At 57.2% G+C, this 26,751-nt stretch overlaps 10 protein-coding genes across 10 annotated transcripts; 6 read left to right on the forward strand and 4 right to left on the reverse strand.

Annotated features, from left to right (window-relative positions):
• Positions 1 to 1,230: 1,230 nt before the first annotated feature.
• Positions 1,231 to 3,053, forward strand: CMQ_148 (mitochondrial protein; the record flags this gene model as incomplete). The annotated part of the gene is made up of 2 exons (XM_014313770.1): positions 1,231 to 1,327; positions 1,399 to 3,053. 2 exons carry the CDS (start codon positions 1,231 to 1,233, stop codon positions 3,051 to 3,053), a joined length of 1,752 nt encoding a protein of 583 aa, XP_014169245.1.
• Positions 3,054 to 4,225: 1,172 nt separating this feature from the next.
• On the forward strand, positions 4,226 to 5,599 carry CMQ_250 (plasma membrane low affinity zinc ion transporter; the record flags this gene model as incomplete). Its single annotated transcript, XM_014313872.1, has 1 exon — positions 4,226 to 5,599. One exon carries the CDS (start codon positions 4,226 to 4,228, stop codon positions 5,597 to 5,599), a length of 1,374 nt encoding a protein of 457 aa, XP_014169347.1.
• Positions 5,600 to 6,583: 984 nt separating this feature from the next.
• On the reverse strand, positions 6,584 to 8,726 carry CMQ_216 (uncharacterized protein; the record flags this gene model as incomplete). The annotated part of the gene is made up of 3 exons (XM_014313838.1): positions 6,584 to 8,091; positions 8,150 to 8,351; positions 8,490 to 8,726. 3 exons carry the CDS (start codon positions 8,724 to 8,726, stop codon positions 6,584 to 6,586), a joined length of 1,947 nt encoding a protein of 648 aa, XP_014169313.1.
• Positions 8,727 to 9,279: 553 nt separating this feature from the next.
• Positions 9,280 to 10,056, reverse strand: CMQ_109 (40S ribosomal protein s19; the record flags this gene model as incomplete). The annotated part of the gene is made up of 3 exons (XM_014313731.1): positions 9,280 to 9,641; positions 9,712 to 9,775; positions 10,027 to 10,056. 3 exons carry the CDS (start codon positions 10,054 to 10,056, stop codon positions 9,280 to 9,282), a joined length of 456 nt encoding a protein of 151 aa, XP_014169206.1.
• Positions 10,057 to 10,549: 493 nt separating this feature from the next.
• Positions 10,550 to 11,981, forward strand: CMQ_188 (very-long-chain acyl-synthetase family protein; the record flags this gene model as incomplete). The annotated part of the gene is made up of 3 exons (XM_014313810.1): positions 10,550 to 10,585; positions 10,753 to 11,307; positions 11,397 to 11,981. 3 exons carry the CDS (start codon positions 10,550 to 10,552, stop codon positions 11,979 to 11,981), a joined length of 1,176 nt encoding a protein of 391 aa, XP_014169285.1.
• Positions 11,982 to 12,577: 596 nt separating this feature from the next.
• On the forward strand, positions 12,578 to 13,623 carry CMQ_268 (chitin-binding protein; the record flags this gene model as incomplete). Its single annotated transcript, XM_014313890.1, has 2 exons — positions 12,578 to 12,737; positions 12,797 to 13,623. The coding sequence occupies 2 exons, from the start codon at positions 12,578 to 12,580 to the stop codon at positions 13,621 to 13,623; spliced, it is 987 nt and encodes a 328-aa protein (XP_014169365.1).
• A 306-nt stretch (positions 13,624 to 13,929) lies between these two features.
• CMQ_16 (scytalone dehydratase) lies at positions 13,930 to 14,833 on the reverse strand (the record flags this gene model as incomplete). The annotated part of the gene is made up of 3 exons (XM_014313955.1): positions 13,930 to 14,394; positions 14,590 to 14,687; positions 14,773 to 14,833. 3 exons carry the CDS (start codon positions 14,831 to 14,833, stop codon positions 13,930 to 13,932), a joined length of 624 nt encoding a protein of 207 aa, XP_014169430.1.
• Positions 14,834 to 16,557: 1,724 nt separating this feature from the next.
• On the forward strand, positions 16,558 to 20,672 carry CMQ_124 (uncharacterized protein; the record flags this gene model as incomplete). The annotated part of the gene is made up of 5 exons (XM_014313746.1): positions 16,558 to 16,643; positions 16,956 to 17,934; positions 18,067 to 18,609; positions 18,691 to 19,147; positions 19,225 to 20,672. The coding sequence occupies 5 exons, from the start codon at positions 16,558 to 16,560 to the stop codon at positions 20,670 to 20,672; spliced, it is 3,513 nt and encodes a 1,170-aa protein (XP_014169221.1).
• A 2,045-nt stretch (positions 20,673 to 22,717) lies between these two features.
• Positions 22,718 to 24,680, forward strand: CMQ_36 (uncharacterized protein; the record flags this gene model as incomplete). The annotated part of the gene is made up of 3 exons (XM_014313975.1): positions 22,718 to 22,731; positions 22,941 to 24,321; positions 24,468 to 24,680. 3 exons carry the CDS (start codon positions 22,718 to 22,720, stop codon positions 24,678 to 24,680), a joined length of 1,608 nt encoding a protein of 535 aa, XP_014169450.1.
• Positions 24,681 to 25,371: 691 nt separating this feature from the next.
• CMQ_202 (uncharacterized protein) lies at positions 25,372 to 26,700 on the reverse strand (the record flags this gene model as incomplete). Its single annotated transcript, XM_014313824.1, has 1 exon — positions 25,372 to 26,700. The coding sequence occupies one exon, from the start codon at positions 26,698 to 26,700 to the stop codon at positions 25,372 to 25,374; it is 1,329 nt and encodes a 442-aa protein (XP_014169299.1).
• Between the last annotated feature and the right edge of the window lie 51 nt (positions 26,701 to 26,751).

A 26,751-nucleotide genomic window follows, 5' to 3' on the forward strand; every position in this document is an offset into this window, starting at 1 on the left:
TGCTCCAAGTGTGGTGGCACTGCTAATCAGCCGCCCTTCACAAGTCGTCTGTTGGTTTTGGCAGGATTTATCGACCCCCTTTTTTACTTGTAAGTAGCCTAGTATCCGTTCCGACCAGTGGTGAGGCCTGATTTTGAAATGAGACTCTGTCTTAAAGGACTGGGTGTAAGCGGTCCGCAAAGGTTTCCCCATTAGGCTAATGATATTCCCCCTGCAAAACAATTGGGGTGTCGGTTCTCCCTGTGGTCAGAGCGAGGTCTCCGGCGTCTAATAAATGGGAACTGACCAGCTTATGGGCGATTATCAAAGCCTAAGCCAGCAGGCAGATGAGGAGACCAGAACCCTAATTGCGCGCCGCAATGTTGATGGGCCACTTTTGTTTCACCCTCAAAACTGTAAAGGGGAAGGCGATATTTTAGGTTGCGTTGATGAAATTAGCCCGACGGCTGGTCTTCAGCCGTTTTCCGTCAGCACTTGGCGACTATACTTTCGCCATTTGTGGCGAAGCGAAGCCTACTGAAGTAGTATTGGGGCCTGTCATAGCGGCTACTAGCTACGACAATACTGTAACATAATACAAAAAGGAGGCATTTAAACGTTTGAGGTCAACATGCAAAGTGTGCTTTTGTCATTTATGCGCGGAACTACGAAGTAGACATAGTGGATTCGAGACAGAAATCAAGAGACGAAAAAAGAAACAAGGTTTTGGACGGGGAAATGATGATAGACATGAAAGTCCCAACTTTTGCGGAGTGCAGAATTCAGTACGGAGTATTATGCGGACTTTTGGGCAGAAGGACCTGGAGAACGCATTGGCAGAGGCAGATGCAGATGCAGATATATAGTAGAGATGAGGCGCAGTTTAGTTACATCGCGTGCGCAATAAAGTAAAGCAGACCAGGGGTATGTATGTACGACCTAATAACCTACTTGATTAAGATAGCGACAAGCTCATATGGCGCGTAGCAGGACGCTACGACGTATACGTTCTTGTGGCTTATTGCGGGGCAAGCTACGAGTACATACGACTAGTAGGTATGAATCATCAGGTGGGCTGTAGGCGGGCTTCTTCACGGGCCGGGATTTAATCCGACTGTCCGGGCATTTGCCTAGAACGGGCCCCAATCGAGCTTGTCGCTGATCGATACCGCCGGATGATACTATGCCGCTGTTCTGAGACGTCCGTTGCCGAAGAACGATCAGCCGCCACAGAGCGATCTGGGCCTCGCCATGCGCGAGTTCTTCAACTACTTTCTCGAGTCCTTCCGGGATGCGACCGGGTGGAGCCGCGACAATGGCTATTCCACCCTCAACGAGACAGCCAATGGTGAGCAATTCTCTGCCTGAGAGATTAGAGATTCCCAAGGGACCCCGACACGGTCACTGACACCGATGCAGAGCTGCTCAACTTCCACTCTCCACGGGGGCTGCGCATGACCCTCGCCTCGCTCGCTACGCCACACTTCTCGACCTCGTACACCCTCGGCACCATCGGCGCCGTCGACGGCTCCATCTCCTACCTCTACTCGTCCGTGCCGCTCTCCAATGCCGTCGCGCAGTCGGCATCCATATCGCTGCCCACCCTGCTAAGGTCGTTCCGGCAGCTGCAGCCCGGCTTGGCCCCCTCATCGCCCTATGCCGCCTCCCTGACCCCCCCGCCGCTCCCGCTCGAGTCCATCTTCCCGTTTGCGTCCTCTGTCTCTGCAGCAGCAGTAGCAACAACAGAGACAACACCCGCATCCAGCGACCCTCCTTCTTCGTCACTCCTGTCCAACGACTACCTCGTGCCGGCAGCGGAGCGGCTCGCACACCTCGTGCACGAGGCTCGCCGGCTCGTCGACAAACCCGTCCTGCTCTGCGGACGCCTATACCTACCGCGGTCCATGCTGGAGGCCTACATATGCAAGCGCCTAGCAACGTCGCTGCAGCTGCAGTTGCGTGCCGTCAGCGATGCCAAACTGCCCAACGGCGGCACCGTGCTGGGCATCTTGCAGTACGACTGTGGCACATACGGGTTGGAGGGTCTGGCATCGTCTGACGGGGGCTTACTGGGCGTGCGCGGCCTGTACAACTTTGGCGACGGCAATGGAAGCGGCAGCAGCAGCTACGGAAACAACGGAAATGGAAGCGGATCTGGCAGCAACAGCAACGGCAGCGGCGACAGATCCAGCTCGCACAACCCCGACGACAGCGCCGAGCGTCTCCATGGCGGCCGCTTCAGCGCAGGCGGCGAGATTTACTACGGCACGCTGAACAAGTCGGGTGGCATCTCGCTGGGCGCACGGTTTGCCACGCTGCCGAGCAACAGCGGCACGCCGCTCACAGCCACCATGACCATCAATCCGCTGATGGGCAACATCAGCGCCAGCTACGCCGTTGTGGCGCGCGAATACTGCTCGCTGGCGACCAAGTTCGACTTCAACGTTTACAGCTACGAGAGCGAGTGGGCCGTGGGCATGGAGCTCTGGAGCAAGCGGCGGCTGGCCGGCCTCGTGGCTGACGATCTGGATGTGGAAAGTGACAGTCAGCGTGAGAGAGGAGTAGCAGTTGCTTCGTCGTCGTCCACGGGCACTGCAGCAATTTACACTGGTGCAGCCACATCTACAGCTGCAGCCCCAACTACAGCCATAGCCCCTATCAAAACAGCCCCTTTCACCAAAGCCCCTTTCAAGACAGCCCCATCCACAGCTGCAACAGGCTCTAGCAGCGGAAAGGAGGCGTCGCCGAACCAAACACCAAATCCGGCCCTTCCAGTATTCCCAGAAAGAAGCTTCCAGGCGAAGCTCGAATGGCGGCTTGACGACCCCGCCGTCGAGTCGCCCGGCGTCGCTGCCACTGTGGCGAAGCACGACGATAAGCCGCTTGGCAGGAAATCTGCTGACGACGAGTACCAGGGGGTCTTGAAGGCGCGTCTCGACCAGAACCTGAAAATTGGCCTGTTGTGGGAGGGCCGGATCCAGTCGCTCCTGTTCAGTCTTGGCTCAGTGGTCGATCTCAACAAACTAGACCAGCCGTTCCGCACGCTGGGCCTGCAAATACAATTCTCTTCCTGATTCGTAAAGGTTGAGTGGGGAGTCTGAGATCCCTGTCTGGTGGAGATGGCCGTGATAACGTCATCTGCTTGGCCAGCGCTACTCCAATATATTAGATAACGAGCCGAGAGAAGGGCGAGGAGAAGCGGAAAATCAGAAACTGGCGCAAAACGGCAAAAGCAGAAGCACAAAGAAATGCAAGATGCGAAAAAAGGCGATGGAAAAAGCCAGATCCAAATTTGCGCGGCTGCACAAGCGTGACCTTTTAGAGTGGGGTCAAGTGGTCGAGGACGTCGTAAGGCTTATGTGTTATGGCCACTGCTGGACTAATCTCTGACACGCGATTGGCCGGGTGGAGCAGGTGGCCGGACTGTCCATCAAGGTTCTCAGAAACAAGCAACCAAAGCAGAAGGTGCGAACCCCCCGGTGACCGGCGCGAGAAAAATCACCCATTTGGCAGCAGAACAGGCTAAAGGCACCAGAGCACCAGAGGGGACTCACGAAACCGCCTGTGAGACACAGAAATAGCAACAGCGCTATACGCTGCAGGCAGGAGCGGCAGAAGAGACAAAAAAATAGGGAATCAGGAAAAAAGGAAGAAGAAAAAGAGAGGTCGACGAGGCAGGGCCATCAAGCTCCCCACAACCGAGTCCACCCGTCTCAGCAGAAAGAAAGGAAAAACCCACCTAAAAAACTAGAGCAGGAAACGTGCAAGAAAACGAAAAAAAAACAGCAAATACAAGTACCGTCTGCGACTGCTCATTACATCTTTCTGGCCTCGAAGCTTCTTTATGTCCAGCGTGTCTGTGCGGCCTTGGACGGCCTTCTTCGTCTAGCATATCTACTCGCTACTTGCGATAGGCATTCCCTGAAACAGCCACTATCTAATCAGAGGGTGAGTCAAATACTGCTTGCATCCCCTCCTTTCCTTGCGTCCGATGCGGGTCCGCGTCGAGGTCTGTCAGTCTGTCAGTCTGTCAGTCTGTCAGCCTGTGGCAGCCGTGACCGTTGGATTTATGCGCCACTTTACTGCTTTGCGTGGAAAAGAGGGACGGAAGAACAAGCATACTGACGCAGCAAGGTCTCGCTCGCATTTGCCTCTCGCTCCAGCTCAGCTCTTCCCGACCGGCTCGGGCTTCTGGAATCGGTTATTTCTCCCAACGCCTCCGTGTTTTGTTCTCGCTTTCGCTACAATGTCTTCTCGTCGTTCAGCCCTTCAGCAACTGGCGCGGCGAGCTGATGGCACCTCTGCTGTCCCGGAGTGCTCGGGATGGGGCACCGACTTGGGCAACATGGACCTGCGCATCGCGTCCGTGTTCATCATTCTTGTCGGCTCTCTGCTGGGTGTCTCCCTGCCCATGCTCCTCGCACGCACCCCGAGCCACTGGCGGATCTCAAAGGTGACCCTCTTCGTATGCAAGTACGTCGGCAGCGGTGTCATCCTCTCGACCGCGTTTATGCACCTTTTGTCGCCCGCCGTCCAGAATCTGTCCGACGCCTGTCTCAGCGACCGCCTCCCCGACTACGACTGGGGCCACGCCATCTGCCTGATGACCATCATGGTCATGTTCGCGATCGAGCTCCTGGGTTCTCGGTTCAGCTTTGACTTTGGCCACTCACACGAATCTGCTCCATCGACAGCAAGAGCAGGAGCAGCAGCATCGCCGATATCGCCGCCTTTGCGGGAACCGCTATCCCCAGCTGACCGGAAACAGTACAGCTGCAGCTCTCTTAGCGCCTTTGGATTGGATGGAGTCGACGACCGCGGCAACTGTCGCGAGATAAGCGAAAGCAGCAGCACCGTGGGCAGCAACGACATCCGTGCCAACGCCACTGCGCACATCAGGAACGGACTGTCCCTATCTGTGGACCTGGAGTCGGCCGTCAGCGAAAGTCAGCGTAGCAGCGAGACAGAGCCGGCGAAAGCAGTGGAGCTTCTCTACCCGCCACACATCATGAAAAGCGTGTCGCATGTGACCGACAACGGCCAACCCGGCAACAACAGCACGCTGCCGGGATGCGAGGAGCACCTGGCCCACGATGGCGACCACACCGAAGGCAACTCGCACAATAGCTCCAGCAGTCAGATAGTGTCGCTGCTGATCCTCGAGTTTGGCATTGTGTTCCACTCGCTCTTCATCGGGCTGACGCTGGCGGGGACGGATAATCTCAAGATTCTGCTGATCGTCATCGCCTTCCACCAGTTCTTCGAGGGCCTCGGTCTGGGTTCGCGTCTGGCCCAGGCGACCTGGCCGTCCAACTGGAAGACTTGGTCCGGCCCTCTGATGGGGCTGGGCTTCAGCCTGACGACACCCATCGGCATCGCCATCGGTCTGGGCGTCAACAAGGGCCTGGCGTCCAACCCGGCCGTGGCCCAGCTGGTCAACGGCGTGTTTGACGCAATCAGCTCGGGGATTCTCGTGTACACCGCACTGGTGGAGCTGATGGCACATGAATTCATGTTCAACCCGGAAATGCGGGACGCTGAGCTGGCTGCCCAGCTCCTTGCCTACGGATGTGTGGCAGTCGGGGTGGCCATCATGGCCATATTGGCAAAGTGGGCTTAACGGTTCGGGACGGGATATTCTATTATCTCCATCTCCGCCCTTCCCTGGTCTTTTTTATCACGCATCGTCATGATTTATTTATTTTTGCAGCATTGGGTGTGTGCGCCTGTCTCTGGGCTTTACTAAGCCTTGCATTGACTGGAGTTTACTGTGTTGCGACGGGACATCACAAGGGTTTATGTTCTCCTGCTTGAGCTTCTATGATTTTTCCGATGCACTGGGAAAGCGCTGCGACTGGACTGGGGCATAAACGGCGTTGGGGCTGGGGAGTTTCGGGACCAGAGACTGAGTCTCACGAGTATGACATAATGCTCTCCTAGGCATATTTAGCTGTTTTTTTTTTAACAGTATTTGTTACTAAGCAAATAGATTGACCAGTGATAAGCGGCGAGGAACACTTATTACTAATGGGGCTAGAACTTGTTACTTGACACCTGCTGCGCCTGATGCCTTGGACGAAGCCAAATGGATCTTTGCCGTCTGAATGATGTACTTGAAAGCTTCGGAGTAGTCTGTGCAGATGCGTTCTGGGAGTTTCGAGACGATGGCGTCAATGCTCGCCGTCTCAAGCATTCGTTTATCGGCATTAGACAAGATGTGGGAATGCTATACTTCAGGCCAGAGACTAGTGCAGGTTGCATCACAGCAATGGAAACTGATATGTCGCGTGCAACAATGTGTTTAGCTATGAATTGGTTTTAGAGAAATCTCTTAGACGTGGTCGAAATGCAGTAATCATACATTAGTAATAAAAACCTTGTCCTTTCCCTCTTTGTGCCACGTGAGAAAGCCACGAAATGAGAGCGAGCCGACGATTTACTTCTCGAGATAAAACAACTTGAACAAGCAGTGCAACCGCATACGACCGACAAAAAGGTAAAGTGCGTGTTTGCGATCAAAATAAGCGATAAGTTCATCGTGGCGCCCTTGTGGGTGTCTGCTGCCCAGAAAGCCTGACCTGAAGTATATGTATTGTCTGTATTATCACACCTCGAAACGGTATGCCTGGAGATCCGGGAACGACGGGAGCTGTCGCTGCGGGCGTGATGTCGCTGCTGTGCGGGATTTCCCGCCGAGCATCCGCCGGTGCCATTGCTGATTGCGCTGTTGCGGTGGGCTGGCGACGCGCTCGCTCAGCCGTCGGCCCATGTTGAACGTGACAGCAGGCATGGGGTGAGGCCGGCGAACAAAGACAGCCGATGACGACGACGGCTGTGCTGTCAAATCAATGGCAGGCGTGGACGCCGACAGGTTGGTGCGGAGACGGGCACGCTGAAGAGCTTCTCGACGAATACCTACACGGGCACCTGTATAGGCACCAGGATGGTCGAGGCGAACAGAGGGCTCGCGGACAGGAGTCACGCCTAGCGGCCGCTGAGCTGCTGAGCCACTCGGCGCCCGTGTCGACTGCCATTGTGTCTGGTCGGCATATGGCCGAGAAGCAGTGCCTGCCCGTCCGCTGGTATCCGGCGAGCTCCCTATCGACATGGAAAGCACAAATTCCACATCGGCGGACTCGTTTCGCACAGGTGTGACAGGCCGTGGTGGGGGTTGCATCAGCCGCTGTGTCGGTCGAGCAGGATACTGAGGAGGCGGCATGTTCTCCCGCAATCTGGACTGAAAGGAGGGTGGCGGCCTGCGCTCTGCCAGGAGTGGAGTCTCCGGCACTTCCAGAAGCTCCACAGGCTGTTGAGCCGTGCCCATTTGAGCTTCTGTCCCTGACGACGACGGCGGCTCTGCCTGGCCAGCGGCTGGCTCTGGGCTGGCTGACGCAAAAAAGTACGATACCTGTGGGGCCATGCTGGGCATCACCGAGCTGTTTGAAAGTGACGGCTCCACGACAGTCTCGCTTATGGTGCTGTTTTTCTCGGCAGATGCAGGTGCCACAAAGCATGGCGTCGGCGGAGGCTTGCCGCATGGGCCCCAGTGGGCTGGTGGTGCGCCAGTGCCGCCGAACCGTGGCGGGGATGCCGAAACGGGTGTGAACCGGAGGCGCCGAGGTACAGGTGACGACCCTGGAAAAGAGCTTTCCGGAAGGGACGGCGATGGAGTGCTGAACACCGACATCCGGCCCAGTCTGTACTGCAGTGCGGGAAGCGGAAGCTCGGGTTCGTCGTTGACATTGCCAGGGCTGAGCTCCTTGACAGACTCGCTATCCTCCTCGCCGGAGTCAGAATGTATTGATACAGCCGGCCGGCCACGGCGTTGCGAGCTGAAGAAGACTGGCTCTTCTTCGAGAGAGGACTCTCTAGTGCACGACTCCCATCCGTTTTGGGTATGCTTCTGTGCAGTTTGTTCGTCGTCCTGACTTTCGTTGTCGCTGCTATCGATGTTCTTGCTCGAGTCAAGTTCCTTGGCCTGAGGGCCGGAATCCTGCTGCTTGGGCTGGATTTCGTAAAAGCCACAGAGCTTGACATGTCGGTCAAAAACGGCACAAGACTCGGTACGGACATCGATGCCCGTGCGGCGGCAAATGAGTTTTAGGAAATCAACTGTGAGATGGATCAGCAACTTGACCTGATGACGGCCCACGCTCCCGGCGTAACATACGGCAGTTCTTGCAGGGCTTGTGGCCCAGCACGATTTTGGCCCGTCGGCGACACAGCGGCAGGTTTTCCTGAAGCAGACGGCCTTGGAGAGCATCGTTGAGCGGGATTTTGGCATGGCGGATCTGCTGTGTGAGAAAGAACAGCCCCAGCTGAGAGTTGTCAATAACGAAGCCATCACCCGTTGCGGCTGGAAGCGAGGCGTTCTATCGTACCTTTTTCTCTGCATGACAAGCATTAAATCGGCCTGCATGTAGGGTCCGCAGTTGAGGATCCTTTGTAATCGCTACATCCCGGATATGACTTCCAAGGCGAAAGCCGACGGCGGCCGAGAAACGACGCACCAGCTCCGTCCACTTTCCGTTGTCGAGAATGTTGTATGGCTCATTCTGGGGACGCCACCCACTGGAGCAGAACTTGATTGGGGTCGAAGATCCTGCCGGTATCAAACATGCCGGCGTGGCGCGAATATTCGTTGTTTTGCAAAAGCCCGTAAGGGCCGTTGCGACAGTCTTCATCAGCAGCAGGTCCTGGCCGTCTTGGCCCCAGCCCAAAGCATAGTCGGATTCATCAGTCGCCATTGCGATGAAGTTGAACTGGTCTAAGCAAGAGATGTATCTGTATAGATGAGAACCCCTGAGTAAGGTAGGGTGTGATCAAAGCAGGGAGCGAAATGGGATTGAAAAGAAGGCTGGCGAAAAGCCGGACGTATTCATGGTTGAGACGTAAGGTTGCCTAATCATTCTGTGCAGAAAGCTGGTGGCTGTCGGGTTTCACAAGACTGCAACTAGTGAAGTTGTGATGGTAATGTGAGCGGCAGATGAGCGGCGATGTAAAATTCGAGGTGTGAGCGGTCTACAGGCGCCACACCACCAAACTAGTCACAACACCATGTTTGTTTTAAGCTTTCTATTGTTTTTCGTCACAGATAGACGGGGGTGTTAAGACGGCAAGAAAGAAAAATCAACCCATGGCGCCGAGAATACCGCTGCATGCAGACTCCATGCCGATTCGGATGGAGAAGCCGGCCTGAATTTTATCCCACTGTGCCCTTACATTTGCATCTTCTTTTTTCTTTTTCACGCTGTGGCGTGTTTCGTTTGACTCGGTTGTGGTATTGGTAGGCCTGCACGTCTACTCGTCATCCTCGTCTTCCTCCTCCTCCTCCTCGGCCGTCGTCTGGGCGATACGGTCCAAATCACGCTGGCCGGCCTGGGTGATGCGGCGACCGCCCTTCTCCTCGTCCTGCTCGACGATGCCGATCTTCTCGAGAGACTGCAGAACCTTGCGGTCGACGCTGCCGCTGGCATCCACATGCTTGGACGGGCGCGTGCCCCGGTTCTTGGCCGTGCCGTGGACCTTGCGGAGACGGCCGACACCGACGGTTTTGCGGAGGTATACGTGGCGGGCCACTGAGGCAGCGCGCACGTAGTACCAGTCGACGCTCTGGGGCGGCAGCTCCTTGGCAGGGCCGGTCTTGACGGTGTCAACCCAGCCTGGATGTGTTAGCTGGTGATGGCAGTAATGCTGGCAGTGATGCTCAGAGGCACCCGAGAGCCCACTCACCAGGAACCGGCAGCTTGCCCTGACGCTTCAGGAAAGCCGCGTAGGCGATGATGAACTTCTGGGCCTACATTACCGAGAAGAAAACCCATATTAGCACGATTCCGTCACTGGAAGTCTTGCGACTCCCTCACGCCTGCTCCGTATATTTCAAGTCTTCTTCTTCCCGGTCCTGATCGTGCCGTCTCTCTCCTGTTCTCCGCATCCCGGGCAGCGAGGACGACCGTTGTTCGAGGAAGAGAAGGAAAAAAGAGGAGGCCGAATTCGGTTTGCACGGCGAGAGGGAAACTTCGCAGTTCATTCTTGGAGAACACCTACATCGACGTCCCGAACGGTAGTGCCACCCATCTTGACGGATTGTTTGGCTTTGTGGGAGATTGAGGGAGGGGGGCTGTTGGGAGGATTGCTTGGTCGAGTTGTTCGCTGCAAGGTCGTGAGAAAGAGGCGGCCGTCGATGGGGAACAAAATCCGAGGGGGCCGCCAAAAAAAAGTCAGAGGGCCCACAGGCTAGCAGAAATTAGGGCTGTGCAGCCCTGGTGTGGTGCGCCACAGAGGCGGTATCTTATCGTGGTGTGGCTATGCGAATTGAGTTTCAGGCACGTTCCTTCTGATTGGCAGGACAGGTTTCTTAGCTGGCTTAAGGTACGACGTATGGAGTATACACGCTGTGCTCCTTCGGTCATACATTTGCATTGTAATGGCAGACTTTAAGTTTCACGTGCCTGGCTATCTCCAATCCCCCTCCCTCAACTGCCGAGACGGCGGCTTCATTTTCGGAGACACACACCCGAAGAAAGGAATGGCGTGGAGTTCTCCAAGCTGTACTCCAAGCGGAGTCACAATGGCTGTCCCGTCGACTGGGAGGCGGCAGTCATGGGTCGCTGAGGGGGCGATGAGCTTCGTCTAAAGCTGGTCAAAATCCAACAGAGAGTGAGCTCTTCCTCTCGCTCTTGCTTTCATACACCACTCAGAATGACACTTGGTAAGAAAAAAGAAAAATGTCGTATATGTACGATAGCTTTCGTCTGCTGACTCATCCAACAGCAACAGTGGCAGCGAGCACGCGAAGACCCTGGCTACGAGTCGATCTGGTCGCGGACCGGCTGCTACACGCGCAAGGAGGTATACGACCGGGCGAACCAGTACGGACAATGGTTCCAGGCGCAGGGCATGCAGCCGGGTGACCTGGTGGCGCTATTCATGGAAAACTCGCCCGACTTTATGACAGCCTGGATCGGACTGCTATCGGTGGGCGCAGCGCCGGCGATGATCAACTATCACCTGACGTCGCAGGCGCTGCTGCACTGCCTGGCGATCAGCAGCGCGCGGCTGGTGCTGGTGGACGGTCCGGCGACGATCCACGAGCGAATCGACGACGCACAAGACGAGCTGGCAGCGGCAGGCTACCGAGTGGTGAAGCTGGCGGACGTGCGAGCAGGCATCTACGGCCAGGATGTGCAGCGGCCAGGCGACGAGCTGCGGGCCGATGTGGCGGGCGACTGGCCGCTGGGGCTGTTCTACACGTCAGGCACGACGGGGCTGCCCAAGGCATGCTTCCGATCGTCATGGCGCACGGCCACGGGGTGTCCAACGAGACCGGTCTCAACCCGGTCGACCGGCCGGGCGAGCGCTACTACGACTGCATGCCCTTCTACCACGGCACCGGCGGCATCAACGCGATGTGGCAGATGCTGGCCGGCACGACGCTGTGCGTGGCGCCGCGTTTTAGTGTTCGCGGCTTCTGGCCCGACGTGCGCGAATCGCGAGCCACCTGGTTCGTCTACGTCGGCGAGACGCTGCGCTATCTGCTGGCGGTTCCCGCTGATGAAGCTGCCGACCGTTGTCACGCTGTGCACTCCATCTACGGCAACGGGTTGCGGCCCGACGTCTGGCAGCGCTTCCGCGATCGTTTCGGCATCCAGCGCATCCACGAGTTCTTCAACAGCACCGAGGGGGTCTTCGCGCTCGACAACGTCTGCCGCGGCCCCTTTCTGCGTCATGCCGTCGGCCACCACGGCGCCCTGCTGCGCCTGCGCTACCACGGCCTCTACGTGCCCGTGGCCGTCGACAGCGACACCGGCGACATCGTCCGTGACCTCGCCACTGGCTTCGCCTGTCGCATGCCCTACCACCTCGGCGTATCGACCGCAGAGGTCGCCCAGGTGCTGGGCAACTTCCCCGGCATCCTCGAGGCCAACGTGTACGGCGTCGAGCTGCCCGGACACGACGGCAAGGCCGGAGCAGCCGCCATCTCCATCGATCCACAACAATAGGCACATTTTAGCCACCAGGCTTTTTTGGAGTACGTAATCAATCATCTCTCTCCTTCATTTTCTATTTCTCTGTCCCCCCTCTCTCTAACAAATCAGACATGCTCGCAAACATCTCCCTCGATACGCCGTGCCCGTCTTCATCCGCCATCTCCAGCAAATGTCGACCACACACAACAAGAAGCAGAACAAAGAACGCCACTCAAGGCCGAGGGCATCCATCCCGACAAGTTGACCGCCGGCGACGAAATGCTGTGGATTGATGGCCACGGCAAAGGCATCACGTACGTTCCCTTCACGCGCGACGACTGGAACAGCCTCCAGGCAGGCGAGGCGAAGCTGTAGAGCTGGATAGGCAGCTATCACTCTCATGTCAATCCGCGAATGCATTAGAAACTAAACGCGCAAAGGCTACAATGTAGAGGCGCCAATGTGACTTCCCCAACCAGATCAATCGTTGTTGTGTCGTGTCCTATTTCGGAAAGAGCGAAGAGCGTTAACCGGTAGCCCATGTACACTTTGCAAGTCTGCCCCTTTTGCTTCGTCGTTTGCGTTGATCTTTCGCCATCCATCGCCACACGACACCCATCTTATTCATAATGCATCGTCAAACACCAACATTGATACTCATCATCGCCGCGAGCCGTCTGGCGCATGTCGCTGTGGCCGAGAACAGTGCCGGACCACACCAGGTTTCCTTTCCCCTGGGCCAAAGGACGGACATTGTCCCGAGGCCACATGTTGGCAATGTGTCATATGGTGAGAAGCAAGGATGACGACAAAGCCAAGCAGTATGAGCGCTGATTCTTTTCCCCCAGGCACGATCATCAACAACTGCACCGTTCCGGGCACTGTCGCTCTGACGTTTGACGACGGGCCCAGCCAGTACACAGATTTGATTCTCGACACCCTCAAGCGCTACAGGACAAAGGCGACGTTCTTCGTCAACGGAATGAACAATCCGCTCGGCTCGATCGACAACCCAGCGACCCTGTGGCCGGCCGTGCTGCGCCGCATGCACGCCGAGGGCTACCAGATCGGAAGCCACACCTGGGACCATGCAAACCTGTCGGTGACGTCTGCATTTCTGCGCGACCAGGAAGTCGTCTTCAACGAGATGGCCATCCGCAACGTGATCGGCCTGGTTCCCACGTATCTGCGCCCACCCTACGCCTCGTGCACGGGCGCCTCAGGCTGTCTCGACGACCTCAGCAACCGCGGTTACCACATTGTCAACTTTGACATCGACACGGTCGACTACAACCACGACGACCCCCAGACCATCCAGTGGTCCAAGGACCACTTTGCCGACATTCTCTCCCACTCTGGCTACAACCAGCAGGGCAGCCAGGCCGGCCACATCTCACTCTCGCACGACACCAAGCACGAGACCGCAGTCAATCTGACCAGCTTCATGCTGTCCACCCTCCACCTTCTCGGCTACCGGGGCGTGACGGTTGGCGAGTGTCTGGGCGACCCGAGAGAAAACTGGTACCGTGACGCGTCCCCTCATGCTGTCCACAGCCTGGACAGCAGCGTCGAGGCACTGCTTCCGACACATTCGGGCCAATGCGGGCCTGGAGTGAACCTCACCTGTCGGGGATCCGACTACGGGCACTGCTGTTCGAAGCACGGGTTCTGGTGAGCTGTCCTCTTCTTTTCCTTGCAGACGAATTTCTGACCTGGAAACAGCGGCATCACGACGGAACACTGCGAGCAGGGATGCCAGCCGGGCTTTGGGACTTGCTTTTGAACCAGAGCACTCGGGAGGTGTAGTTACAATCTGTTTGCTAGTATAGAAATAAAGAAGCATAGACTAGACGAGTGACAGACAGTATCGAAGCCCCGAAGAATCCAATTCCGAGTTGAAAGGATGTCTAGAAGAGGCGTACGATCTGATGCGCTTCCAATACGCCAAGACGCCTTATTCCCAGTCCTCGAAGCTCCTGACTCAAGCGGTGATGCCCTCCTTGCGGACGGGGATGGTGCTAGCGATGCCGTTGGCGGCGGCGGCGGTCTCGGCAGCGGAGGCCGTGACGGTCTCGTCGCCGAACTGGTCGCGGCCGCTGGCAAAGACCTTGTCAAAATCGTACTCGAACCAGCGGATCTCGGGGCAGAGGCCGGCGAACTTCCAGACGCCGTCGACCTTGCGGTACCAGTGGGTGTTGGCCGAGTGGGCGTGGCCCTTGACGGCGACGTCGGCGAGGCTGGCATCGGTGTAGACCTGGTGGGGGACGCGCAGCTGGTGGTAGCCGATCACCTCCGTGTCTGAGACGCGCTCCCAGCGGGACATGCCGAAGAAGTGCTGGGTGCGCAGCAGCGGATTGCCAAGGACGTGGGGGTCGGAGATCATGTCGATGAACTCGTCGGCCGGCATGGCTTCCCAGATTTTGTCGAGAAAGGAGCGGTAGTCGATCTGGGGGGGTCAGCTTGGGGGAGAGGAGAGGGGAGAGGAGAGGGGAAGGGCGAGAGGATAGGAAGAAGAGAAAGGAGAGGAAAGAGAGAAAGGAGAGGAGACAAAGGAGAGGAGAAACAGGAGAGAACGAAGAGAAAAATGAGAACGAAGAGGCAAGAAAGAGAATAACGAATCAAAATCAATCATGCAACTCACCCGCAGAGTTGGCGCAATACACCGACGAAGACGATCCCAGTCTTTGGCATCGTAGCTGTCAGCCCATTCATAGGCAGCAGAATGAAGACCGAGATAGTCTGTTCCGGTCAGCAAGACAAATCATGCCTCGATTTCTGCCCTCTCGGCTCTGCCCTCTCGGAAACCTGCCTTCAAAGCTGATACTCTCTTCCGGAAGCTTCTCGACCGGAGTGGCCGACCGGAGAGAGCTGATGCTAGATCCCATAATGGCAGGGGCCTGAATAGAAAGCTTGTTTCTAAGTGGTTCCGATCAAGTTTGTTTCCTGCTTCTTCCTCGCAGTCCCGTCTTTCACCTGAGTACGTGCCAATGTGTGGAATGGCAGGATAGCAGGGCCCATGTCTTCTTATACCTCTGCAGACTTCGCCATCCCTCAAAAAGCTCGGCACCCAAATAGAGGAGCCCGAGGCCGTAGGTCTCACTCTTGGGGCTTATGGGTTTGAGTGTTTGCCCTGTAGCCTGTGTTCCAGACGTACCTCCAGAACGATGTGTGCCCCATACTCACGGAAGAAAAAGCGACCAGGCGTCTACAGGCAATCTCCATCGGAGTCCGGAACGGGCAGCGTGGGGATGTGCGGGAGCAACGCGGCTAAGTCTTCCTTACAGACGCCGGGCGGCAGTCCAGGCCAATCAGACCATGCACCCCGCCGCACAGGGAACTATGCGTGGATTCCACATTTCTGATACTGCGATAGTTCTCATAGTCACTGAAAAAAAAAACCATTGAAGATGCGATGCTACAACTGAACAGAGGGCATATGTACTCCTCTCATCCTCTCTTTCCCCAATAGGAAATTGCATCTCGAGGCCCGTTGCGGAAGGCGGTCAACTACGGCACAACAGTACTTGCATTCTCGCACGGACCACTCCAAGGACCTATATATCCCACAGGCACCCGCTGCCGTTTCTACAATTTCTTTCTCGTTTTTTTTCTTCATACTTACCTTGTTCGATGAGTCGGGTGATCATGAAGACCTGGCCATAGGGTGGGAAGCCTGCATTGCACATCGTGGCGCTACCTGTCTTGGTTTGTCCTTCGGGGCCGACCCGGGCGCAATTTTTGCTTTCAAACCACATCTTTTTTTCATTACGAGCGTCGCTTATGCAGCGCCGTGAAGAAGAAACCGAGGGCTCCGTGACCGGGTGTCCCGGGAGAATAGATTACTAGTATTATTGAGTCATGCCGTCCAGGAGCATAATTCTGTGTGCTTACTTTGAGACCCGGCCTGTTGATGTCATGCTGCATTTCGGCAACATTTCTACAACAAAGCTCTTGTATGCATGCCATTGAACCGTTGAGGCCAAGTATGCCATAATCCCCCGAATCGTGCAGGTGCGGGGTATATTGCCAAGAACTCAACGGTCTCAATTATTGCCAAGTGAAACGTATATCCATTTCTGCTTCTCCCCAACTAGAAAGTCCATTTACACGCCTGCCTGTATATGTATGTATCCTCAGAAACGGGAGGCTTCTCTGATGCGTAATAGTAATCCTGACTATTATACGGAGTTTTCGGTGGAGAATAGCGCAGCTACGGTTTTCGGGCTTGGAACAGCCGTCAGCGGCATTTGGCGCAGCGCTACAGGACGATTCTGGGGAGGGAGGGGTTCTGTTTTTAGCTCGTATTCGCATCCCTGGGGCTAGCGCAGCGTGAATTGTGACCTGTCATGCGACCCGTTATTCCTCGCCATATTTTCACCGTTCACCGATCGCGATTTTCGGCGAATCGGGGCCAGACACGCTTAAATGCCGGCTCCTGCATTGGCGGACGTGCAGCTTTGTTTGTACGACGAAATCTCTCAAGTCATATTTTGGTCGTGACGTCGATCTCGACCTCTTCATTTGCTTTCGTCGTGTCATCTGACCGCTTTTGAGCGGCTTTGGTTCCAAGCAGCACGATCTTGTACTCGCGCGCTCACCACACTCAACCATGCCCGACACAGCAAGGGCGCAGACGGCCACGTCGTCGGAGTCGGCCGACAATCTGGACACGATGGAGAAGATCCCGACTTACACGTCCCTTGCGCCAGAGCACGCGCATTACCGGACACGACGCATGCGAACGTCGGCCACTGCGGCGACGGCGGCAACGGGAGCAACGGGGGCAACAGGGGCTACAGGAGTGACTGCGGCCACGGCTGCGGACGACCTGGCGCCTCGAATTCCTGATGGCAATGACGGCGATATCGAAGAGGAGCCGGCCAAGCCGCTTCTCACGCGAGTTCTGGCCAAGATGGGGTTGGAAGTGCCGATTCTGATGTTGATGTTCAAGTCTGTTTGTTCTCTGGTCCTTTCTCTTTTCTCGACTCCTGACTAACGAATGATCAGAGGGTCGCTGGCTCCGGTCATTGGCATCGCCATGTATCAGTCGGACAGGATCTCGAATCTGTACCCGACGCTGGGCTACCTGATCCCGATCATCTCGGTGCTGGGAATGCCGATCCTGCCACGCGGCAAGTCGATCCAGACGCTGATGCTCAACGTTCTGGCGATCTGCGTGGGCTCGGCGCTGGCGCTGCTGATGATGTACTCGGGCGTGGAGGCGCGGCGCCGCACGGCCGGCACGCTGACGGCGGCCCAGCTGGCCCAGATGAAGGCGACCGGGCGGCCGCTGTACAACGCGAGCCAGTCGGCGGTGATGGCGGTGTGGCTCTTTGTGGCGACGTGGGCGGTCAATGTGCTGCGGGCCAAGAACCCGGCCTTCAACCTGCCGGTGATTGTCTTTTCGATCCTGATCAACGTGACGGCATCGTTTGGACCGCTGATGACGACCATGGTGCAGGCCGAGGCGTTTATCAAGCAGATTCTGACGGCGATGCTGTTTGCTCAGGCACTCTCGGCCGGCGTCTCGCTCTTTGTCTTTCCCATGTCGAGCCGCAAGATCCTGATGGGACAGATGCGCGGCAAGATCGGGCTGCTGCGCAAGGCCGTGTCGCTGCAGGGCGAATACCTGCGCGGTCTGGAGCGCGAGGACATGTATGCGCTGGCCACGGTCGAGACAGCGGTCGGCGAGCTGGGGCCGTCGCCCACGAGGGACGAAAAGAACGGAAAGGAAGCGCCGCCACGGCTGACCCGTGAGGCCAAGGCGGCGCAGTCGCTGCGCGCCACGATCGGAGCCATCTACGACTTGTCAGGCAAGATGCAGGCAGAGCTGCGGTTTGCCAAGCGCGACGCGGCCTTTGGCAAGCTGACGGCCCACGATCTCGGCGAGATGGTGCATCTGCTGCGCAACATCACGGTCCCGGTCACGGGCATGAGCACGATCATGGACATTTTCCGGCGCACGGCCGAGCATCGCGGCTGGAAGGTGACAGGTGGTGGGAACGGAGGGGATGGGGACGGTGGTGATGGTGGAGGAGACGACAACAGCAGCAGCAGCAGCAGCAGCAGTGATGGTGACAGCAGTCACGGCAGCGACAGCGACCGTGACAGCGTGCAGGAGGCAGCCGAGAAGGAGCAGGAGCGGCGGGTGTGGAACGAGATCATGCAGCAGCTGCACGAGCCGTTTGCGATCTTGTCCGAGGCCATCGATGAGGGGCTTGAGCATGCCGGCCTGCAGCTGGACCTGCTGCCGAAGAGCAAGGCGCAAAAGGCGCAGTGCAAGGCACAACGCGCCAAGCGGCGAGCAGCCAAGGCGGCCCAGCGGGACAGGGCGAGCGAGAAGCAGGCAGGCAAGGCGCCCGACACTGCGGCCACGTCGCCACCACCATCGACCCCTGCCTCGGACGCCGAGACGGGCGAGTCCTGCCGGCCGGGCGACGAAGGTTTCGCGGCCGTGATCAACCGCAAGGTCGAGCGGTTTCACGTGTCGCGCAGCGGCATCCTGCGGCTGTGGGCTCGCGAGCGCGGGCTGCTGAGCGGCGATACGGACGACGAGAGCGGCATGCGGCGACCGGCGGCATCGCCAGGCCTGGACCCCATCTTCATGGAGCGGGAGCATCGCCAGGCGCAGCTGTATGTGTTGCTGTACATGGAGCAGCTGGTAAGTCACGTGTGTGAGAGCAGTCGGTTCGATCGGTTGTTCCTTCCTCTTCAGCTCCTTTTCCGCTCACATCGCACCTAGATGCACGCAACAGGCGAGGCAGTCCAGGACCTGGTCACGTTTGCGGACCTGCGCGTGGCCGACGGGACGATGGACCAGAAGCGGCTGCTGTTCCCGACGCTGCGGCGGATGCGCAAGTGGGTGATCAGCGTGATGACGGACGGCAACGACGACAGCAGCGCCGAAGAGACGCCGGCATCGATGGAGCACAGCCTCCAGGTCGTGTTCACGGGCGACGGCTTTGGCGCCAAGCGCGACCCCGAACACCTGCCGCCGACGAACGGGTGGCAGCGGTTCGGCAACCGACTGCGGGCGGTGTCGCGGCTGTTGGGCTCGGCCGAGTCGCTGTTTGGCCTGCGCGCTGCCTGTGCCACCATGACCGTCGGCATCATCTGCTTCCTCGAGAGGACGCAGGTCTTTTTCCGGGAGCAGCGGCTGGTGTGGGCAATGATCATCATTGCGATCGGAATGATGCAGAGTGAGTGGTGTTTTTTTCTTCTTTTTTTCTTTTTTTTCTTTTTTCTTTTTCCCTTTCTTCCCCTACTAACATTCTAGCCTCTGGACAATCCATCTTCGGCTTCTTCTGCCGTGTCGGCGGCAGCGCCCTCGCCATGGTCTTCTCACTCATCATCTGGTACATCACAGACCAGACAACAGTCGGCACAATCGTCTTCCTCTGGCTCTTCCTCTTCTGCGAATTCTACTTCTTACTCAAGCATCCCCGCTTCATGGCGGCCAGCATGATCACGCTCATCACGCAGGTGCTCATCATTGGCTACGAGCTGCAAGTCCGCCGCATCGGCATCACGCGCAGCGAGTCCACCGGCCAGCGCTACTACCCCATCTACGAGCTGGCCCCCTACCGGCTGGCCACGGTGGCGGCCGGCTGCTTCGTCGCCTTCATCTGGACCATCTTTCCCCAGCCCCAGACCGACCGGGCCTGGCTGCGCCGTGACCTCAGCGCCACCATGTACCTGCTGGCCAACTACTTTTCCGTCATCAACGAGACACTACGGGCGGCCATCGACCAGACAGCCGGCGACGTCGACGTGCCCGACACCCCCGGCCATCGGCTCGCAAAGGTGCGCCAGAAGCTTTTCAGCAAGCTCATGACCCTGCTGCCGTCGCTACAGGCCCACTCCGACTGGCAGCGCTGGGAGCCCAGCATCGGCGGCCGCTACCCGCGCGTTGCCTACGAGGACATCATCCTGCGATCTGGCCGCATTCTCAACTACCTGACCCTCATTTCCTACACGGTCGTGTGGAAGCCGCGTCACTCGCCCGCCCGCACGGCCGACGCCGCCTGGCTCGAGGCCCTGAATGAGCTGATCCGCGCCATCGGGCCCACCCATTACACCATCCTGTCAACCCTGACCCTGCTGTCGAACTCGCTGCTGTCCGGCCAGTCGCTGCCGCCTTACATTCCGCTGCCGCGGCCGTACGAGCTGACGCGTCAGCTGCTGGCCCTGACCGACGTCGATCGGCCCGGTCATTCCGGCAACTCGGCCGTGGTCATGGCCTCCGGCTCGACCGGTCGGTCCCGGTCCGGATCGGCACCTCAGCCTCCGCGCCGGCGCAACAGCATCTGGAGCCGCCACAGCAATGCGGAGAGCAAGAAGCAACATCTCGCGGCCGTCAAGGAAGCCCAGAAGATGAAGCAGAAGGAAGATACGGAGAAGCCGGGTCGGAAGAAGCACAGCCAGACGGCCGCCTGGAAGGACCTGGCCGACGACGAGGTCAACACGGCCACCGGCCTTCCAACACTGATGCGCGTGCCTACAAAGACGGCCTCGAGCCTGAGTCGCGTGCTGGACGCCAGCAACATGGAGCAGACCGGCTACACCGAATTTGCCGTCCTGCAGGTGTGCAGCACGCTGGTGTGCGACGACCTCGAGGGCATGATCCAGTCGGTCAGCGGCCTGGTCGGCGTCGTCGACTTCAGCTTCGTCGTCGACAAGGCCACGGCTGCCGGGTCCATCCGCGGAAAAGGGAAGACGGCTTGAGATGATGACTAAGCAAGATGGGCGAGCAGATAATAGACAGATACCTTTTTGATTGTATGTACTTGCATTTCGGTTGCATTTCGATTTTTTGTTTGTTTGCATCGCAGCTTGTGTTTACCGCGTCGGCTGTTTGTTTTATCCAGCAGTCTTCGCCGCAGTACAAAATACCTCCCGTCGATGGTCGCGCCCTGCCGCCGCTCACGGCCGACGAGCATGGAGACCTGGCTGGCCGGCCAGGACGTCGACCTGCACGAAGGCTCGGCCGGCACAGGCACGGCAGTGCGTAGCCAGCTGTAGAGCTGTCGCGGAAGTGAACTGTTCTGCGAATTGATTCGGAATAGGATAGCTAGGCAGACATACTATGCCGTATTCGGTTATGCCAATCTTACACGCTGTTCCCTGTTGCCTTCGTTCGAATATCTCTTGCCTGAGCATTCCAACCTGCTGCCTCTTGGCACCTGTCCATGACCTCATGCAGCTTGTCCTCTTTTTCTCCGCTTCGACCATCGAGTTCTGGAACTAGTGGCCAGATGCTTTCCCAGGGACACAGAGTCCGATTTCTGCGCCACCAAAGCCCTGGTCTGATCGCTTCCAGCACTTGACAGCACGGCCATAGTCAGATCAGGTTCCACGACGGGGTAACGCTCCAGATCCAGCTTGCGTGGAGACATGGCCTCTTCCTTCCCACGCGACCCGACGAACGACTGGGCCCAAGGCATCAACTGCTTGTTATGATACGTGTATCTAGCCCCCTCCATAAAGTACAGACAGGTAGCACACGCCGAGGAGTGGCCAGGCAGGGAATAGCAGCCGTACTACGGAAGCATGACCCGCGGATACTCTCCTTGATCGTTTGACTGGGCACGACGATTCATGTAACGAGTTTCGCAGCATTGGCAGGGGTTGACATTTCGGTAGCCATAAAAAGCCGCGAATAAGCCCGTCCAGCGACGGGGCTCGGTCGAGATCTGACGAGCGTATTTTCCAAGGGGACCTCCGAAGGCTCTCTCCATAAAAACCGGCTTCGCCATTAGCTCATCCCTCTTCGTGGCCCAGAAGCGTTTTGTCACGGAATCGAGCGGGGACGCCATCCAGAACTGGTTGATGTCGCTCCCAGCACGGAGCTGCCAACAGTAGTAGGAAGACCCATAGATGCCTTCGATGTTGTGAATAGAGATGGCCTCAAGCATGATACACCAAGTAAAATTGGAGATGGAGTCCCGAAGGGGATTATGAGGGGAAAACGGGTCTGAAGGCTCCATCGGAACAACAAATTCAACATAGTTTATGGCACCGTCCAGCCAGGACTTTCCGTGCAAGAGGTGTCGAGCCCCAGGTAGTATGCTTTTTTCTTCTTGTGTCAAGGCATCAGGATCAGCCTCCGCACGGTCTAGCAAAGCTTGTGCCCTAGGGGCGATAATAGCGAACACATCCGGGTCGGGCAAATTGATAAAGGCGGCCTGAACGGGGCAAGGCACGACACAAACAATGGCTGAAGAAGGACGTGCCTGGTTTGCACATGTACCATCTTTGGCTGGGTCCATGATGCAAACCGAGCGTTGAATGCTGTAAGTCTATTAATATTATGACGCGAGACCGAGTAAGAAGAGGGTGAAAGTTGTAATTTTGTTGTTTGTATTAGTACCTGGATGATTTTCTGTTTCCGTTGGGGTATTCAGAAGCAATTTGGAATATAACTTTATGATGGAACCTGGGGAGCCAAATCTGCACTCAATAAAAAGGCGAAGGGCAAAGACAAAGGAGAAAGTGGTTGTCACATATGCGCTCAACTATCTTTCAGATTCATTTTACGGCAACTTTTGTTTGTCTAACCGTCTGAGACAACGTTCTACGCAATTTTTCCGAAAACCCATCTTGTGTTAATAACAATTAACGCCCTAGAATGACAAAAAGCTAAACGCGATTCGTTCTATCTCAAGCTTTTACCATCCACTCGACAAAGACGCAAAGCCGATATCTCAAGACTGTGCTTTCTTTCGTTTGCTTCCAACTTCAGTCCCTCCACTCTCTTCCCTATCCTCATCATGACGCAACAAAGGTTTGTTCGGGAAGCCAATTTCAGCGGCCGTGGAGGACGAGCTGGCACTATCGGCCACGGCATCAAAAACGCGCAAGAACTGGACTGGCCAGACAAACAGCGGTATCGGTTTACTAACGGCCGATACAACTTCCGAACCAAATTCCCTAATAGCCAGTCTGAGTGGATTGTACGCAGTCGTCCACCTTACTCCCTCCCAAAATCAGCAGCACGTTCAACACAGCCACCGATGAGTTTTTTCCCAAGGTGCAACACAGATCCGGATGGAATAAGCCACCCTTTAAAATTGACGGCCTGCATCACTCTTCCTACCTGATGCAACTGTACAACCTGGAGGCTTCGCTGCTGCTCGAGGATTGGCTGGCAGAAGATGAAATTGTGAGTGGACTCGCCCTCGCTCTGCAGGACCTTCAAAGCGTGGTCTGGTTTCCGACTGTGATATGCCGGAAGGAAGGGATAACGAGTAGCCTTTGGGACGAGAGCTCCCCAAAGAACGTTGGAAAACGGTTCTTGGCAATCCCTATCAGTCTGACTGAAACCCACTGGATCCTTACGGTCACCGATCGAGCCCAACACAAGATCTACTGGTTTAACAGCCTTCCCAGCTGCTCCGACATGGCAGTCTCCCTTCCTTTCAAAACATGGATGGAGAGTCACGATCTGATCGAACCTGACGAAAACTACATCCACACCAGGGTACAGGTTACGCAGCAGCAGAACAGTTGGGCCTCCGGTCTGTACGTGCTCGAAAACGCGCGAGTCTTCTTTAGGGAGCCCTCCGTTCACCATCAGAATGGCCCCAAAGACTGGGTGCTCTCAAGACACTACAGATGGCCAGTTCCTGTGCTTGGGCCCCTCGACGCCGCTGACAAGCAATGCGCCTGGATGAAGATCGCCTGGATTGCCTGGATCCGGGCGGAGCTTGGACACAACGACTTCTCGCCGCTTCGCGTACCTGAGCTACCGACACTCCGAAGGAATGCTGAATGGATGGCAGCGTACCGAGGGTACGGTGATATTATCGTGCCTAACGGGGTGAGCTCTGTCAATACCTTCGATCCCGACCAGCTTCGTGCTGACATCGACTACTGGATGGGTGAAACTCCCAACGACAAGACAGCGGTTCCAGGGCCAAGCCTGAAACTCACACCAGCGTCCATCTCAATTGTTTTTGACACGTGGGTCAGCGGCGAAGCAGGCCTTATGTTTAGCGATTGGCTTGACGAGTCCGTCCAGTCGTACGCATACACCCGATATCACTACGCGCTAGAGGAGCCCCCCGCAAAGTATTCGATACCAATGCCGATCGAGCGCGAAGAGGAGCCTGAGGAATATAATGATGATGAGGAGGTTGGTGATGATGAGGGCGGCAACGACGAGAACATCCAAGCTGAACTCGATTTAGGAGGATCGGATTGGTCATTCGGCGTAGACACTCACGCAGGCATTACTGATGCAGAAACTGAAAGGGAGATAGTCCGCATCAAGAACGAGGAGGTATCGGCAGCAGCATTCATCCAGGAGATCCCAACTCTGACCGCAAAGAACAAGGCTTTTCCGTCCAAAGCGCTGACGACGCAGACGAAGACAGTTTCGCCCCCATCAATACGCCCGCGGAAGGAGAGGAATCAGCACAGCGGCAACAGCTGCCTACGGGGAAATCCATGTCACCCCCAGTCCAAAGAGAGTCGAGGGCAGTGCGTCACCGAAAGAAGCTTTCCACAATACTTTCCAAGGCAGAAGGAAAAGCCACCGTGTTTGCAATGAGAGCAAAGAAGCGTCGCAATCCCGAAGCTGACCGAACGCCTTCGCCACAACTTCGACCCACGTTTTGTCACGATGCATCTCCCGTAGGAGCTCTGTCCCCAGACCATAGTCCTGGCTGGACAGGGTGGAAGGCTCAGGTCGAAAGCCACATCATTAAGCACCTCCCAGACGGAGGGGAGTAAGATCGGATGTGGATGGTGATTAGATCCATGTAGAACCTAGATCATTGTCGTGCAATGTCCTAAGAAGGGGCCTAATTATATACGTTTTTTTTGTTCTGCTTCTCACGTCTGTGGTTCTTCTCACAACATCGACAGGCCGTTCCTCGCAGGTCTGTAGTCACGTGCGCATCGCTGAATAATCGATTGAATTCAATTTGTCCTGCAGCTGCTTTCCATCTATGGCTCGGATGCTTGTCTCCGACACTGCTCTAGCCCTATCCAGAAGAGCCTGAGCAATTCGGGCACGTGCTAAACCGACGCACAGCTTAAAGGCCTCGGGATAGCGAGGCAGCGAGGAGCAGAAGCAGCCCTTGAGGTTGTCTTGCGAGATTCACGTCTGAGCAGTAGAACATCACGATGGGCACGTACAGTTCGTAGATGGGAGTCTTGATGCTCTGGTTCTTGGGACGCGCTTTTCCGGGAACATAAGGCAGCAGGTAGGGCCGATTGCAGCAACGACAATTGCACGTCTGAAACATGTCAACAAGAGGGCTCCTACTTGTGAGGCAACCCGGCAATGGTGACGGCCAGCAGGTAGCTCAGACCAGGACAACCGGTCATCACTCGAGGCAGCCGGGCTACCAGTGCTTGACGGCTCGATCCTGCGGCCGCGTACGTTTTTTCTTCTGATTGGGCTGTCTGCAGTCATGTGTTATCTGCTCGGCTCCTCATCGGCAAAAATGTCAGCCGACCAGTCCATCAGATAAGGCGGATGAGACGAAGGCGAGAGGGGAGACGCCTTCCGGACAGCTGCTGCTGCGGCCGCCTTGGCTGCTTCTGCTGCGGCCGAGGCGGCCGATCGGTTTCTCTCCCGGTACATGTCGCGCATCTCTTGCTCCTGCTTCTCGCCCCTCCAGGTGCGTCCCTGCAGGTGGCGCAGACACAGCTCGTTGCCGTCGTCGGGATAGTAGAGCCAGCAGGCCCAGTTGCGCCACACGGCCGGGTCATTCTTCATCTGCGTGCGTGCCCGCTGGCCGATGTGGTCCTCGATAAAGTCGCCGCGGCCGATGGCCAGACGTGTCGAAAAGACCCGCTGCAGATAGTGGGCTGTCGATGCCAGGTGCGTCTTGTCGTGCCAGAAGAAGAGGGGCGTGAGAGGGAGGCGGTCGCGACGCGTTGTCGGCAGGGCCGAGACCGAGGCTGAGACGGGGAACTCGCTCTTCAGCGAGACCGTCAGCGATCGGAGGACCGGGAAGTTGACCACGTGCGGCGACGTGGCATAGCGCAGCATGCGAACCGACGGCAGGCAGATATAGCGCACCGGCACAGCCTCTTCGGGGTCGACGCCTGAGGAAGCCACGGAACCAGAGTCTGAGCTGGACGAGGGGTTCTCGCTCTGCTCTGTCGTGTCGCTCTGTCCGGCCAGCCCACCCGGTTCGGTCTCGCCCTCTTCCTCGCCCTCACACGTCGCCATGACCTCGAGCATGGCCGCCAGCGGAATGTCCGACACCAGCGTCCAGTCGTGCTGCTGAATCCAGACGTACGGCGTCGTGGCTGCCCGGACGGCCGTCCGCACGGCCAGACCAAAGCCCAGCCGCGCTGCCGGCTCGATAAACGCGATCCGCCCGTCGCCTGAGCGCGTCGTCGTAAAGGCCACCGCGTTGTCGGCGATGAACGGGGACCCATACTCGGCGAGGCCGCTCGAGATGGTCCCGCTGTCGTCGCGGCTGTCCGCCGGTGCCCACACGTCCCGCACCAGCTGCCGCACGTTGTCCTTGTAGGCCACGTACGACTCGGCCTCCTCAGCCGTGACGCAGCCCTTTTTCAGCCGCGCTCGCGGCACCACGCGGTCGTACGTATCAAAGACCACCGTCACCGGACACGTCAGCAGTGCCGGACAGTGGGCGCGGAACGACGCCAGCACCGCCGACAGCAGGTCCGTGCAGGGCGCCGACGGCGTCGGCGACGTCGTGATGATCACCGTCAGCAGGCTGGCAATGTCCATCGCCGGGACGGCGGCTGCGGCTGCGGAGGATGCCATTGGGGCCGAGTTGCGAGCATCTTGGCCGCTGTAAAAAGCAGACAGGCAGAG

This window comes from Grosmannia clavigera, assembly GCF_000143105.1.
Source record: "Grosmannia clavigera kw1407 unplaced genomic scaffold GCSC_179, whole genome shotgun sequence".
Taxonomy (NCBI): Eukaryota; Fungi; Ascomycota; class Sordariomycetes; order Ophiostomatales; family Ophiostomataceae; genus Leptographium; species Leptographium clavigerum.